Source organism: Plecotus auritus (assembly GCF_963455305.1).
Source record: "Plecotus auritus genome assembly, chromosome: 4".
Lineage (NCBI taxonomy): Eukaryota > Metazoa > Chordata > Mammalia > Chiroptera > Vespertilionidae > Plecotus > Plecotus auritus.
The window spans coordinates 129813059-129829981 of record NC_137775.1 but is presented as its reverse complement, the minus strand read 5'-3'; the positions used below and the strand labels follow the sequence as shown (position 1 = coordinate 129829981).

The following is a 16923-nucleotide window of genomic DNA, read 5'->3' as shown; positions in this document are numbered from 1 at the left end:
AATAAAGAAGCACAATAATGTAATGATAACAAGCACAGTTTATAAAGACAACAGTCATTAATCTTTATGCAGCACTCAAATGAGCAGTTCAATATATGAATGAAAAATGATTAGAAATTCAAAGACTACTTGATTTAAAAAAAAAAAAGGAATTTGTGTTTGTGTAATCATTCCTTCCTTAAAAATGTTTACTCTGGTCTCCATGGAGGAATGCACTAAGCTTTAATATTAAAGTGTCTGTCCTTAGTAAGGGTGGAGTGAGTTAGGTGGTGTGTATGTCTGAGATGGGCAATGCAGGTAGAGGGGGAGAGGCTGTATTTTGATTCAAGCTTGAAAGTCCTTTGAAATAGGAAAGAAGTATTGATTCTTTCCCTCTGTACGTCTTAGAATGGAGAATGATAATGTCTTATCTCTCTCTCTCTTTCTCTCTGGCCAAGTTTCCCAAGACTGACCAGTTTACCAAGGACATAATTTCAAAATATGTGTCCTACAAAAATGTCTCCTGTATGAAAAGGAAACATAAGCGCAAAACACTGTAAAAGGCAGGCATGCTGTATGTTTTGTATACATAAGGACACTAAGATGCTGTGATTCTACGATACCAAGAAGCTGTACACGTAAGGATACTAGGATGCCCAGTACCGTGAATATTGTCCTAGTTTCTTATCTTCAGAAGGGAGGCATCTCACACTGTCATCTGTCCCTGCTGAAGCTGCCCATCTGGGAAGGGGCCAGTGCTTGCCAGAGAAGTTGATGGCTTGCCCTGCTGGACCAACGAAAGGGATTTACCCCACAGATGCCTGCATTTGACCTTAGTTCCTGTTTCCTGCAGCTGGCGCTGTAGCTGCCCTCCTCCAGCATCCAGCTGCAGCTCCATCCTGAGGGTGTTTGAAAGGGGGAGGAGCGTGGATACTTTCTAGACAAGTCTTTGGTGGTAACAGGTCATGTAGGGGCATTAGCTCCCATTCCTTCTATAAAACAGTTCATTTTTAAGCCCTGCTGATGTGGCACAATTTAATAGTGTGTGTCTCTACTTCCCCACTCCAACCGTTGTTAAGTTGTATTTTGAATATTGTGCCAATTGGTGTATCCTTTAAGATAAAATATTCATTATTTTGGTTTAAGATGTCTCTAGCCAGATAAAGAAGCATCCGTAGGTCCCTGTAGTAGAGGGGTGATAAGGGTGATTCAGTGTTGTGTAACTTGGAGAGTTTAACTGTGAATTCCTAAGGGAGAAGGGGGTGCATAGGCCCTAGGTATAGTGACAGCTTGTGAATTAAAATCAGAATTCTTTTCAAATATAAATGCATTTTTCAGTGCACTAGCAGAGAGTATTTAAGAAAATGGTCCCGGCGCTAGCTGGTTTGGCTCAGTGGATAGAGCGTTGGTCTGTGGACTGAAGGGTCCCAGGTTCGATTCTAGTCAAGGGCACATGCCTGGGGTTGTGGGCTCGATCCCAGTAGGGGGTATGCAGGGGGCAGCCAATCAGTGATGTCTCTATCTCTTTTTCCCTCTCCCTTCCTCTCTGAAATCAATTATATACACTAATAAAAGGGTAATATGCTAATTAGAGCAGACATCTTTTGGACAACCATCTGGACGTCCTTCCAGAGAAAGCCACTGCGAGGGCCGGGCCGAGGCTCAGGCAAACCACAGTGGCTGCTGAAAGGACCAGGCCGAGGCTCTGCGAGAGCCAGGCCCAGGCTCAGGCAAACCACGGTGGCTGCTGCAGGGGCCGGGCCGAGGCTCAGGAAAACCACAGTGGCTGCTGTGAGGGCCGGGTCCAGGCTCAGGCTCAGGCAGTGGTGGGCAGCTGCGAAGGGCCCAGGATCAGGCCAGCAGTGGCAGCAGCAGCGAGGTAATGGGGGCAGCGCCTTCCCCTAATCCGCCAGGTTGTCTCCCACAGAGGGAGGCCAGACTACGGCTTAGGCTGGGGGGCCGAGGCAGAGGTGGTCAGGGTTGATCAGGCTGGCAGGGGAGCAAGGTAGGGGCGATCAGGTGGGCAGGCAGGCAGAGGGGTTAGGGTCTAGCAGTCTCGGATTGCGAGAGATGTCCGCCTGCCGGTTTAGGCCAAATCCCACAGGGATCTGGACATCCCCCTAGGGGTCCCAGATTGGAGAGGGAGCAGGCTGAGATGAGGGACCGCTGCACCCCCCGCCCCATGCATGAATTTCATGCACCGGGCCTCTAGTATATATATTTTTAAATCTTAAAAAAGAAAATGGTCCCAGAAAATGCAAGTCAGGTAGAGACTGTTCCCAAGTGAGAACTGAAATGGGGACTTTAGGTACAATATAATACCCATTTTGGGCATGGTCGGCGATCACCTAGAAGGGGAGATGAGAATTGTTATATTACATCTGTGGGTGATCCTCAATAATAGTCGTAGGCTTCCAGTCCTGGGTTGAGTTTTCTTTCATCTGGCATCTTTTTGAAGCTTTGCAGAAAAAATCTCCAGATTATGACTAAATTTTAGTGTAAATGAAAACAGAATCACTTATTCTTTTTTTTCAAATATATTTTTTATTACTGATTTCAGAGAGGAAGGAAGAGGGAGAGAGAGATAGAAATATCAGTGATGAGAGAGAACCATTGATTGGCTGGAGAATCACTTATTCTTAATGTTCTTGTAGAAAAGAAGGTAACCTTGCTTATTAAACTCTGAATGACATTTAAAATGATATTTATGTGGAAGTGTAGATCACCAAAATAAATGTCCTCTTGGCTATACCTCAGAACTAGGTAATAATGCTGGTAACATAATACTGATTTACTATATGGTTAGCTAGATTGCAGTTATTTGACTTTCTAAGACAGGGTTAGTTATTGCTGAGTTACCATTATATAAAGAGTACCTGTGTTCCATAGTATTAAACTGTGCTCATCCTCTGTATTCATTCTTTCAAAAATATTTATTGAATGTCTGCCAGAAGCCATATACTTTTTAGTGTCTGGGCTATAGTGGTGCATAAGACAAAGTTCTTACTCCATGGCTCACATTCTAATATATACTCGTGTGTGTGTGTGTGTGTGTGTGTGTGTGTGTGTGTGTGTGTGTGTATGTCTTCTGTAAGACTGCAGGCTGCAAAGTCAGGCTGTCTGGCTACACCTCTCACTAGCCTTGTGAACTTGGACAAATTATAACTTCAGTAAGCCTGGGTTTTACATAGCTTCTCTGTACCTCAGCCTCCTCATCTGAAATACAGTAATTGACTTGATAAGGCTGTTGTGAGGATTCAATGAGTTATACTGTACCTAGCACAAAGTAAGCATTAATAAATGCTAATTTCTTCATCTGTTAAACATATAAATATTGTATATGGATACATATAGATATGATATCTATACTAATAAAAGGGTAATATGCTAATTGGACTGGGTCAACTGGACATCTTCCGGACGTCTGACTTCCTTCTGGACAGTTAGGGGGCACCCAGGCTGGCGGGGGGGGGGGCAGTTAGGGGGTGATCAGGCTGGCAGGGGACCAGTTAGGAGGCGATCAGGCCAGCAAGCAGAGGCCGTTAGGGGCGATCAGACAGGCAGGTGAGTGGTTAGGGCAACCAAGCAGGCAGGTAGGCGAGCGGTTAGGAGCCAGCGGTTCCAGATTGTGAGAGGGATGTCCAACTGCCATTTTAGGCCCCATCCCGCAGGGATCGGCCCTAAGCCGGCAGTCGGACATCCCCTGAAGGGTCCCAGATTGGAGAGGGTGCAGGCCTGGCTGAGGGACCCCCCCCCCACCCCGTTCTTGAATTTTGTGCACCGGGCCTCTAGTATTAATATAATATGGTTATATTAATGTACATCTTATGAATTTATTTTGAAAGCTCAATGGATAAACATTCCTTCCAGGATTTTAAATAATTTTAACTGAGAAGTATTAAGCTTGCTTTGTACTTTTATTTTTGTAAGGTCTTACTAATAGAAAACAGTATATTTATTCTGTCATTAATTTTAATAGTCTTACAATTAGTTCGCTGAATTACCAGTTCAGCTTTTCTGTTAAAAAAAAAAATGAACCGTAAACAGTATTTTGAGTGCTAGTTCAGCATGTTCTGACAAAGTATGATGCATTAAAACAAAATTCATCATTAGCATTAAAAACGACCTCTGAGGTTGTAGGCCTTCATTTTTCTTTTCCAGTGTTGGAAACAGTCTGAGTCAAGTACATTGCAGTACTTTGCAGATATTATCCGTGTATAATGGTCATAGTTCAATTTTAAATAAATCATTTCATCAAATCATTTTATCTCTAACAATGTCAGTTTCCCATTTATTCTCACCCATTATCTGAGGTTCTTATCAACTTTTCCTCAGTAATATAATGGTCTTATATATGAAATTATAAAGTAATTTTCTAAGCTAGAATTAGATAGAATTACTTCTGTGTCAACCTACATGAAGATAAATCTGAGTATTTGTGAATGGCCAAATGAGCAGTATATAAGTTCAGAGAAACATTTAGGACCACGTTGGGAAAGGGCTGGTAATAATCTTGGCTCTGGCAAACTCTGGCCAGATACAATGATAAAAAATAAAAAATCTTGTTTTAGAATATAGTAATTACGAATAATACAGGGTTTTAAAACTGTCCTTATATGACCACGAAGGTGAGTAATGTAATGGGAACTAATTCCTACAGGGGTTTATTTTCAGAGGTTTGAGAAGCTTGGCTTGGGGAACCAAATCAGATCATCTCATGTCTCCTGTGCCCTTGTCCACATCTCAGTTTTTCTCCTGTAAAAAGGGGACATAATAATGCCTCTTCCATGGAAGGTAATGAAGTTGAATATATAAAAAATGCCTTGCTAAAGTTATCTTTAAAATGCCCTTCCCACCTTCTTAAACCCTTTCGGTTCTTTGGAATAAAACAATATTGGCTAGCTTTTATGTAGAAACCAAAATATATAGAACTAGATTTTATATATACTAGCTACCTGTGGGAGCTGAATGTATATCAGTAGCTTATTGTTATCATTTTTTTCATTTAAAAGAACAAGTTCTAATAATACTCATTAAAGGAGATTTGCTTGGTGTTTAGAAATTGATTTTGCTGGTGTATCTTAAATCCCTCACCTGATTGAGAATATTCTAAGTTGCTAGGGCCAATGGTATAAGGGCAGAGCAGAATGGTATTTGTTTCGTTAAGCTTAGGCAAGCTATCCAATTACTTAATGCAAATAAGAAAAGTTTACACTAAATTCCTACTACTTTGCTTAAAACTCTAGATAATTTAAATGAGGAGAGATACGTATTTAAAGGAAGGAAATTTAAATGAAACTTACTATCATGGGCTTAATGTAGAATAATATTAGGCCAGGAGATCTGAAATAATAAGTGGGAAATGCCAATAAATAAAGAGAATGTGTTCTCCAAGATACTTGGCATGCTTAGTTTTATTTTGAGATAATTCTTAAATCTTTGGAAACCCAAGTTAATAATGAAAGACTTACTTTTATCTCTTGTTTTCTCTTCACCTAATAGGGACCTTAAAAGTGAAGTGCCACCTCTCATTGTCAGTGAGCACTTCCCCTTCTTTCTCTTGCAGAGTGTTTACAAAACAACCTGCTCTGACTATGGCTCAGCATTGGGCAGTAGCTTTCAGTGAGGCCCAGGAAGCAGGGTCATCTCATTCGGCTCAGAATGAGAGAGAAGTTGTTTGATCATATGAACATCTACCTTTCATAGATGACCATTGAATTAGGGCAGCTTGACGGAATATAAAGCCAAGGGCACTGAGAAGCAGCTCTGGAAAGACCTGCGAGCGTCTGAGAATACAAGCAGTTGTTCTTAGCAAAATTGTTGTGAAAGGATCTAAATGAATCAGTGAGAGAAGGAACTTATTAGAAGAAAATGTTGCTGTAAATTAATTTCTTGGAGGGGGAGTTGGGGAGATGAGGAGTAATATAGCTTAGAAATTTTCAGTCTGTTGCTTTTACTTCTAAAGTGAAAAAGGAAACCTCAACTAGTTACACCACTTATGTGAAACTCGGCCCTTTAGAATAATTGGAAAGAAAGCAAAACTGTCTTCTAAAAGTTTCTAAGTTTGTTTTCTTTTTCTAAAATTGCGAAGGTGATTTTAAGCTTTAGTGGAACCTTTAAGCCTTGCATTAATTTTTATTGAAAATTGTGTGTGTTGTGTGCGTCTGTGAGTGTGTTGTGGGGGACGTGCCTGTGTTTTAAGAGAGCTCCCTCTGTGTCCTTAGATCTGCTAACCTTTGGTCTCTGAAACAGCAGTCACAGAACTCTAAAACACTGTCCTTCCTATATTGCTAAGTTAATATTAATTAGATTTCAATTCAAATAACAGCTCCCACTCATATAATTTCACAGTATCCGCACTTTGTATAAATAATGTTGTTGTTTTTTTTTTTTCAGAGTTTGAGCTTCTTGAGGGTAAGGACTGTCTCTTTTGCTCATCATTTTATTCTCAGTAACCAGAATAGTGTCTGTCACCTAATAATTATATATTGAATGAATTTGTGAGTCTGACTTAGCATACAGTTTTTATCAAGTAGTAGGAAATTCGAAGAATGAGACTAGAAATATAAGTGCCCACTGAGAAAACGACAAAATTTGAAGTAAACACTCCATAGTTCCATTTATTTATTCCCTGTTAACACTTTTCTCAAGAGTTTTAATGGAATGGGGAATAATATATTTAATGTATGATGCTTGTAAAACTTTTAATTGAAAGGGACCTTAGGATTATATATATATATATATATATATATATATATATATATATATATATATATAATATGTAGTTCAATCTTCAAATTTTAAAGCTGGGAAAACTGAAGTTTATTAAATTGTACAGCTATGTTGCTAGTAAGTAATGAGAATTTGTTCTGGGACCTGCCCCAAACTCCTAAAGATGTAGGCCTGTTTATAAGGATAAATGAAAGTAAATGTAAGAGTTAAGAAAGGAAAATAATTTTCTTTTTAGTCAATTTGTGCCACTCCCAATCTCTCTGCAGCCAAGACTCAAGCATAGTTAGGTACGGTATTCCAGAGGCTATAATAGCATAGGATATAGAATATCTTTTATATTGAAAATATTATAACATCCTGCTGTTTTAAGTGACTTAGTGTAGTCTGGGATTAAATCACACTGGTGACAAAACATGGTGGCTTGGCCCTATAGGGTTCAACTTGTCTAGTTGTTTCTAAAATTCTGTTTCTACAGCTGGATTTCATTTTTTTTTTTTCTGAGGTTGGAAATATGCCATTCATTTCTTCATGTACAGGTACATTCAAAAGTATTTGAACACTTACCATGGGGCAGCGACGGTTAAAAGCATTGGGGATAGCCCAGTCTATGTGGCCCAGTGGTTGAGCATCAACCCATGAACAAGGAGGTCACAGTTCGATTCCCAGTCAGGGCATATGCCCAGGTTGTGGGCTGGATCCCCAGTAGGGAGAGAACAGAGGCAGCCAATCGATGATTCTCTCTCATCATTGATGTTTTTATTTCTCTATCCCCCTCCCTTCCTCTCTTTGAAAAAAAAAAACCCAAAACCCAAACATTAAAAAAAAATGTGTCTATATAAAAAAAAAAGCATCAGGATATAGCAGTGAACAAAAGCAGACCAGGTCCTTGCCCTTGTGGCAAAGAAAGAAAGGCACGTGAAAGGATGGGGCTGCCAGGTCATTATTGCCAATTTTTTATTTTAGAAGCCCTTGACGATAATAAAAAGAAAATAGAACTTTTTATTGATGAAAAATTGGAAAACAAAGATAGAGAAAACAAAGCTATATGTGGTGAATTAGGAGATTTTTCTTCTTTTCAGAAAAACACTGCTTTCTCTATATTTCTGACCCCATAGTGGGTATTATTACTGCTACTTACCTAACGTGTTGATTGCTTATTCTGTCACAGGCATTGTGCTAAGTGCTTTGAGTATATAGAACCCTGTAAGGTAGGGATTATACCATCCATTTTACTCTTGAGAATAACAGGACCCAGGGAGGTTCGCTAAGTACTTACTCAGCTAGTAAGTGGTCGAGCCTTGATTTGGACCCAGGAATCAGTGTCCAGAGTTTGTGCATCTGGGCCAAGTATTAAGTATTGCAAGCTGAATAACCTGTATTTTTTATTATTACAGTAGAGGCTTTTGTGCTCAATTTTTTGCTTTTATTTCATTAACTTGCCAAAACTTCATGATATATATATATTTTTAAATATATTTTATTGATTTTTTACAGAGAGGAAAGGAGAGGGATAGAGAGTTAGAAACATCGATGAGAGAGAAACATCGATCAGCTGCCTCCTGCACACCTCCTACTGGGGTTGTGCCCGCAACCAAAGTACGTGCCCTTGACCGGAATCGAACCCGGGACCTTTCAGTCCGCAGGCCGACGCTCTATCCACTGAGCCAAACCGGTTTCGGCTTCATGATATTTTTTAAAGTTCAACCACTTTTAACTCATTGTGTAATTAAAATTTATGCCATATGCAAGTAAATGCAGAAAAAAACATGTATTTATTATTAAAGTAAATTTTTAAAAAATGTGATATACCAAATATGGTAGACATGAGGAAAGTCTAGTGTGTAGAATTCATTTTATAATGTAATGTTTATAATAGTCTTCTATATGTATCTAAAGTGCCTTGTGAGCACAGTGCTTGCCATATAGTAGGTGATCCATAAATTATAGTAATTTTTAGTATTTTCGTTTCCACTTCACTTGTAAAGTAGGTAATAATTTTTACTTTCAGGTGACATGCTTTTACAATACTTTAACAGCACAGGATGGTAACCTGATTCAGTAACCTCAGCATTCATATGTGGACCTCTTCATTTTTGATGTTGCTCTCCTTTTCTATATCTCCAGGATTTATTTGGGTAAAAGTACATTTTGGTGATTGAGGGCTGAGGCCCACGAACTTGAGTATGCATCAGAATCGCCTGGCAGGCTTCCTGCAAGACAGTTTTCTGTCCACCTGGGTTTCTGATCCCAGTAGGTGTGGGGTGTGTCTGAGGATTTGCCTGGCATTCTCCCAGGTGCTGCTGTGCTGGTTTGTGGACCGTCCTTTTAGAACTGCCACTCCAGGAGTGACATGACTTCTAATTATGGCTGTTCTCTTACAATCATACATGTCCAGTGAGTTAACCTGTGCAATCATGATGTTGCTGTTCTTATTGTGAAATTTATTTTGAGAAATTTGGTTATAATTGCTCTTTATTGTTTAAGAAAAGCAGTTGCTTTTGCATTAGACAATTTCAAAGTTCTGGTTTTAATTTGTTTCTATTCATCTTTATTCAAGAACACAAATGCATCCAGGTTTAATTTTTAGGGGGAGGAAAGCATTATAACTTTGGAATATATTTTACAGGGAGATTTTATCTATTATAATTGATTTCTGAGAATTATAGTGTATCAGGATGACATAGCAATTTAAAAATAGCAACACAAACTTTTTTCTTTTGCTCTTTTTAAGAATTATTCCTTCCTCCCTCCCTCTTTCCCTCCCTCCCTTCCTTCCTTTCTCTGGCCCTCACCCTAGGATATGTTCACTGATTGTAGACAGAGAAGGGGTGGGTAGGAGGAAGAGAGAGAGGGAGGGAGAGAAACATTGACTGGCTGCTTTCCTTACATCCCCCTTAATGGGGATCAAATCCACAACCCAGGCATGTGTCCTGACTGGGAATCAAACCATGACCTTTTGGTTCACAGGAGGATGCTCCAACCTATTGAGCCATACCAACCAGGGTTTAAGAATTTTTTAAAATTAAAATTTGATAGATTAGTACTGAGTTCCATTTGTTATTCATCATTGTTGCTTATAAAGTAGGTTTCACTGAGAATTTCACTTATCTTACCTAATAATAGAGAAATATGTAAATTGACCGTACCTTCACTACGCCCACAGCCAATCAGAGTGAGTATGAAAATTAACCCAACAAAGATGGCGTTTAATTTGCATACATACCTGGGTCCCGGGAACCTCCTTGGCAACCAGGTCACTCCCAGCCGGCTATTGGGTGGAAGCTTTAGGCTTGGGAAGGGGCCGAGCCTGAGATTGGAGGGGCAGGGGTCCCCCTTCCCAAGCCTAAAGCCTGGGGCGGAGGCTTTAGGCTTGGGAAGGGGCCGAGCCTGGGATCAGAGGTGTGTGGGGCGGGGGGGGGACTCCTTCCCAAGCCTAAAGCCTGGGGTGGAGGCTTTAGGCTTGGGCGGGGGCAAAGCCTGGGATCGGAGGGAAAGGGAAAAAAATCAATGGAAACATATCCTCAGGTGAGGATAAAAAGAAAAATAAAGAAAGAAATGTCATATCCTATGAAAGACACATCTTGAAAATGCTTAAAGAAAGTTGTCATTTTTTCATGGTGAAGGGACTGGAGTCCGTGTTGATGAAAATACCTTGGCAGCCGCGGTGACTGGCAGTGGCTGCAGCAGTGGGGTGATAGGGCTGGCGCCTTCCCCTGATCAGCCTGGTCGCCTCCCACAAAGGGAGGCCCGACTGTGGCTTAGGTCCGCTCCCAATGGGGAGCGGGCCTAAGCCATCAGTAGGACATTCCCTGAGGGCTCCCAGTATGTGAGAGGGGGCAGGCTGGGCTGAGGGATCCCTCCCCAGTGCACAAATTTCGTGCACCGGGCCCCTAGTACCAATATAACAATTGTACCTTTTCTTTTCAAAGCATGGCTTAAACCTTTGGGGATATGATGGTATAGAGGGGTTATTCTCTCCAAGAAGAAAAGGCAATCAGAAAATCTTAGTCCATAAAATTAAACTAAAATGTACACTCAATTATTTTAATACCTTTCAGTGCCAGGCTCTATGGTGAAGATCAGTGCTCAAGTAATTTATCTTTTTCATGCACAATGAGGGGGTTTTAGTGGATTGTAAGTTAACATGACCTAATTGTGTGATGAGGTTTCTGATAAACCTAATGCAATAAGATGCTTATTAATACAATTAGCATTGTGTGCAGGTTTTGGGAGGTACAGTTCTGCTGTTTTATTTTGCTAGACCGTGTCTACAGTGTTACATTTGGTTTAGTGCTAAGGGACAAATTGGAGTGGTTCCAGAGGTGAGGAGCCCTGCTGTTGAAAGGTCTGGCCAGTTTTGCATATGAGGGTTGTTGGAAAATGGGAGTAATTCACTGGGTGGGAAGATACCTTTTTTAAAAATATATATATTTTTATTGATTTCAGAGAGGAAGGGAGAGGGAGAGAGAGATAGAAACATTAATGACGAGAGAGAATCATTGATCAGCTACCTCCTGCATGCCCCCCACTGGGATCAAGCCCACAACCCAGGCATGTGCTCTGACCGGGATTTGAACCATGACCTCCAGGTCCATAGGTAGATGCTCAACCACTGAGCCACGCCTGCTGGGCCGGGAAGACATCTTAATTGTGATTTTAGTTCCCTACTGTAATATGAGATCCATGAGGACTGCGACATGTCCACCTTGTTCAGCACTGTGTCATCAATGCCTCCTACAGTGTCTGCTATGTATTCAAAACAAGTTGATTTCAGTCAGTTTTGAGGGGAAGAGATGGCCACCTTCAAATATTGGTCTTGTAGATGCTTGTTAATTAGATTTATTACTTACTAGATGCCTGATGCACAAAGATTCGTGCAAGAATGGGCCTTCCTTCCCCTGGCTGCCGGCACCGCCTTTGCTCTGGACTGGAGCCTTTTGGCCTTCGCTCCGGTCCGGAGCTGCCTTTGCGCCTTCCCACGCTGCCCAGAGGCCTGGAGTGGCTGGGGCGGTGCCGAAAGCCTGCGTCCCGCCCCCGACCACTCGGCTTGGTGCCTGTGTATGCAAATTAACCCGCCATCTTTGTTGGGTTAATTTGCATACTTCTGATTGGCTGGTGGGCGTCGCAAAGGTACAGTCAATTTGCATCTTTCTCTTTTATTAGTGTAGATATCTCTGGAGGGCATATGGTGGCATCAGGGAATTTTTAGGCAGCCAGATTAAGAAGAACTTTGTAAAACTAGCTTAGCAATCACACTGGTAAACTCCATGTATTTTAATTCTGTAATTTTAAATGCTCAGGAAACGGCTGCATGGGGATTTACTAGAAAATATACCTGCTTTTGATAAACTGTTGTCAAGATGAATTCAGCTGTTTTCTCTTTTTTTTTAAGTATTTCATTAAAAAATAATGTCAACTAATGAATGTTTTCTTTCTAATTTAGACCTTTCTTGTCTTTTCAGACTAAAACAAAGCAAAGAACTGGACCGAGAGAGGGCTCTTGCCAATGAGCAGTTAACCAGAGCTATTCTCCGAGAGAGGATATCGAGTGAGGAGGACCGCTCGAAGGCAAAACACCTGGTGAGCAGGAAACAAATAGTGGAAATGTCTTGTCTACAAGGAAACCTCTGATGTTTGGGGAAAACTACATCAACTTTTAGAGTTGATAAAATTCATGTTCTCTTTGCTTAGATTTCCTTGATTTTTGCCTTTTACAAGTAGTTGACAATTTGCTGAGATTAACCAGGAAGGACTTAAAAAAGACAGGTAACTTCAGAATTATTGAAATAAAGTCAACACAGAGACATAGGTACATGCATGTTGCCTGAGGGATATTTTGCGTGTGTGTGTGTTGTGTGTGTCCCTCCTTCCTCACTTTTGATTTTATTGTATTGGAAATCTCTGGGGTGAGCAGCCTCACTTGTTTCTATGCTTCTGACGACGGCCAGATGTTAGTCTGGGAAGTCTCCAGTAAAGGTGAAGAAGGTTGGATCAGTCACTTTCTGGGCTTTAGAAAGGGGGAAACATCGTGCAAGGGCTTTGAGAAACCAAAAGAAATAATTAAAACACTTTTTTTTTAAATTTAAAGAAAAGATGATATAAACATGTTTAAAAATAATTATTAATAGAAGAAAATTTAAAAGACATTCATCAATTTGTCATTATAATGCAACTACTCCTTGCATTGGGTGTGTGTCCCTCTAAACAGTTTAAAAAAATGTTTTTATTGATTTTAGAGAGGATGGGAGAGGGAGAGAGAAAGAGAAACATTGATGAGTGAGAGAGAAACATCAATTGACTGCCTCCTGCATGGCCCCTACTGTGGATCAAGTCTGCAACCAGGGCATGTGCCCTGCCCAGGAATCGAACTGGTGACTTCTCGGTGTCCTTAGTTTAGCAGGTAATTGGAAATGGTTGAAAATTTTAAGAAAAGGGCCAGTTTCTGTTCTCTTATTCTTTCTCTCAGTCCTTTCTTTGGGAGGCTAACCTTTGACTGTATACCAGTAGAAAACAATTAAAGGAAGTTAGCATGTAATGAATCCATTACTTCAGTGACTCATCCAGGTTCCAGGCTGAATGGGTAGACGTGAAGCTGGAATAGAGGTGATGGATTAAGAAAGAAATGTAAAGGGTCTGGCTGGTAGCCATCATGAAGGGCTCACATGTTGATTGGAACTGAGGCCAAGACATGTGGAAGGAGAGCCAGGGGGATGATTTCAGAATTAAATGCAGTAAGTGTTGAGTAATTCGATCATTGATTATATCTGCTGTACTCCTGAGAGCCATCTTCACTAATGTCACAGCCTCCCAATTTGAGGGTCAGGGATGAAGTGGAGAGGGTTAATAGTGCTGATGCAGAAGGAAGGCTGGGATCGAGCTTCTCGTTTCTAGCAGGTAAAGAATCATTGGTTGGCATTTTTCTTTGTGGCTCCATATTTTTTCTCTTATCTTTGAAGCACTCTTTTCTCTACTTTTTTTGTGCCTAAATTTGGACATATTGTTATGTTCTTTTAGTTCAGGGAGATAAGCAAGATTGGGATTTAAGAACACATTAAACATACACACATGCATATGACAAAGCATAAAAAGAGTTTTTACCAAAAAATGTGAAAATATAAGAATTTCTTATTTAACAGTAACTAAAATACTATGTAATGTATTGTAAGCTTGGTTGGAATAGCTATCTTCAGCCCATTATTCTCTTTGTAACTTGCAAATCTTGTGTATTGCACACTTATATTTTAGCACATTAAGCATAAGAAACTGGCCTTGTATGTTCTGATTTGTTAGGTCTCGTCTTTGTGATTCTGGGGATGTAGAATACAGATGGCAAATTGCCATGCTCTCAACTCCTGAATTTCAGCATCTATTATAATATTAGCCAAATAAAGCCTCAACGCCCTTAGGGAATAAAAGTAGAATTTATACCATAGGATCATCACTGAGTCAGAGGATCCTGTCCTGGCTTGAGTGTTCTCAGACATCTGAGTGACAGTTCCTGACCACAGCAAGGTGGCTGCCTAACTGTTTTACCAAATTATCCCCTTTGTTGTTATTACTCATTATTATAGAAGGCATGCATATTTAGTGAGTAAAGATCCGAAAATAAATACAAAAAAATATTAACCCACTTAAATTACCACTATTCAGAGATATTTACTGTTAAGTTTCTGGTTTGTTGTTTTTATATTTCTTTTCACATTCCACTAAGTCTCTATAAAGCATTTATATTAATATGGGTATATGTATACACACAAACATAGGTGATAATAAACTTAGTCTTGTATAACTCTTACAATAGCTTTCATTTAAAAAAATTAGACTATATGATAAAGGTCTTTCTATACCAATAAGTATATATGTGTGTAGTCACTTTTAGTGGTTGAATGTATTTAACTGGATTTTTCTTTGATTATTAAAATAATACAGGGATATTTTAGAAAACTTGGGAGATATAAAAATTACTGAGGACCCAGCTCATATCAACGATGACAGCCATTGTAAAAAAGACAGACAACAACAAGATTGCAAGGATGTTGTGGCAATATAAAATGGCACAGCCACTGTGGAAAACAGTATGGCAGTTTTTCAAAAAATTAAAAATAAAATTACCATATGTTTCAACAATCCCACTCATAGCTGTTGATCCAAAAGAATTAAAAGAGTGACTCAAGGAGATATTTCTATGCCCATATTCATGGCAGCATTATTCACAATAGCTACAAAGTGGAAGCAACCCAAGTGTACTGTAGATGGATAAACAAAACCGTGGTCTATACAGATAGTGGAATGTTATTCAGCCTTAAAAAGGAAGGAAATTCTGACACATCATGCAACATGGGTGAACCTTGAGGTCATTGTGCTAAGTGAAATAAGCCAGTCACAAAATGACAAATACAGTGTGACTCTACTTACATCAAGTGTCTAGAGTAATGAGATTTATAGAGACAGTAAGTGGAAGGGTGGTTGCTGGTGCTGGCGGGGAGGGAGAAGTGGAGAGCTTTTTAATGGGTATGGCATTTCAGTTTTGCAGGATGAAGAGAATTCTAGAGATTGATTGCACAACAATGAGAATGCGCTTTATATTCTTGAACTGTACATTTCAAATTGGTTAAGATGGTAAATCTTGTTATGTGTATTTTACCACAATTAAAAGTTAGAAAAGAATTACTAAAGATGTAAGCAACATTGTACATATTTTTCTATTCAAAATGGTTTAGGTGGACAATTTAATTCTAACATTTATTACTCCATTCCTTATTATTAACTAGATTATTTTTAATTGCTGAGTACCATCCAGGTTTCCAGATTCTGTATCCCACCACTTTGTAAAATGAGTGGCATGGAACTTCAAGCCTGCCATTGTCCCTTACTTTCGTGATCCTGAGCTGGGGAAGCAGGCACCCTCAGAACCATGATCCCTGTAAGAGTCGCCCCGGGAACGTTAGCATTGCTCTGCTGGGAGTGCTGGGCTTCCATTGCTGCATTCTCAACCCTAATACGTGGGGCTCTGAGTGAGGGCCAAACATTGATTTGTTCTTCTTTATTTAGAACCCAAATGTTGCAGCCTGTAAGAAAGTAAAGGTTAGGTTTCACACATTTGAAGGAATTGGAAAGCTGTCTTTCTGGAGAACTAGAGAAAAACACACACAAAACTGATGTGGTGTTGGTGCTGTGAAATAAAACGAACTCCTCCCTCCCCCCTCATCTTCCTCCACCCACTAGCAGTTGACATTTGGATTGCTGTCTCCTTAGATGTGAATCCAGGCTTTTCTTCCCACAGTTGTGGATGCTGGCTTTCTTAAAGCTCTTTGAAGGGCAAAATCATGGTGGCTCTGTTGTTGAAGTTTCAAAATAGGATCAGATCGAAATTTTCCCCTTTAGAAGAATTGCTTTAGCTGGAGAAGCTGTCAAGTCCTGCTCTAGATTCAAGAAGGGTATCCCAGCCGCCCTTTCTACCTCTCAGTGAACGGTACCAGTATTTCAATCAGCTGATTTCACCCTGGAATTTTTGGGGAGGCAGTTCACTGATAATTTTATGCACACAAAATGTTAATTAAAATCCACATTAAAGCTGTGCTGCTTAGGATCAGGAAACCACCTGCTCCTAAGAGTGAAGACTAAATAAGAGGAAACCTGTAAAGTTAATGCAACATGACGTTTTGTGTGATGTTTAAGATCTCGTACAGATCAATCTAACATTTGCTATGTCGTTAGATTTTTTTTTTTTTAATCACAGAGCAGGGAGCTGTATTTTTTTGACTTTGCAAATATATTTGATTTCTTTTTAAAATGTCAATTAAAATTTGATTGACTTCTTTTTCTCTCATTAGGCTGTTTTAACATTAGTCGTTTCTTATCACCGCAGAATTATGTGGTATTGTCTTTTTAAATTTAAACTTGAAAAGAAGCCTCGCTTTACTTACTTAAGGGGGATAGTTACTGAAATATTCTGGAGATTACAGACATACATGTGAAATAATTTTCTTCCTCTTAGGACAGATGTTTTATTGAGTGCTTACTGTATGCTAGATACTGAAGATATAGAAATGAAGAAGACAAAATCCTGTCCTTAAGAAATTCACAGTAAAATGTGGGAGATATACTTAAAATAATGTTAAAAAGTGTTAAGTCTGTTATAGAGCCATGCTACTTATATTTTTGTGAGAATTCTCACTTTTATGAAAGCAGGGACTTTTTTTTTAACTCATT

The 16923-nt window shown here is 39.7% G+C and overlaps 1 protein-coding gene across 4 annotated transcripts in view; it reads left to right on the top strand.

The window, feature by feature from the left end:
- CHCHD3 (coiled-coil-helix-coiled-coil-helix domain containing 3) overlaps nt 1-16923 on the top strand; it is a 286849-nt gene that overhangs the window by 97676 nt on the left and 172250 nt on the right. For 3 of the 4 annotated variants that reach the window (XM_080663336.1, XM_080663335.1, XM_080663333.1), the window contains exon 4: nt 12174-12291. In XM_080663336.1, coding sequence (XP_080519462.1) covers nt 12174-12291 — 118 coding nt within the window. Of the gene's footprint in view, nt 1-12173; nt 12310-16923 lie in introns of all 4 variants that reach the window. The other variant, XM_080663334.1, reaches the window with a different exon arrangement.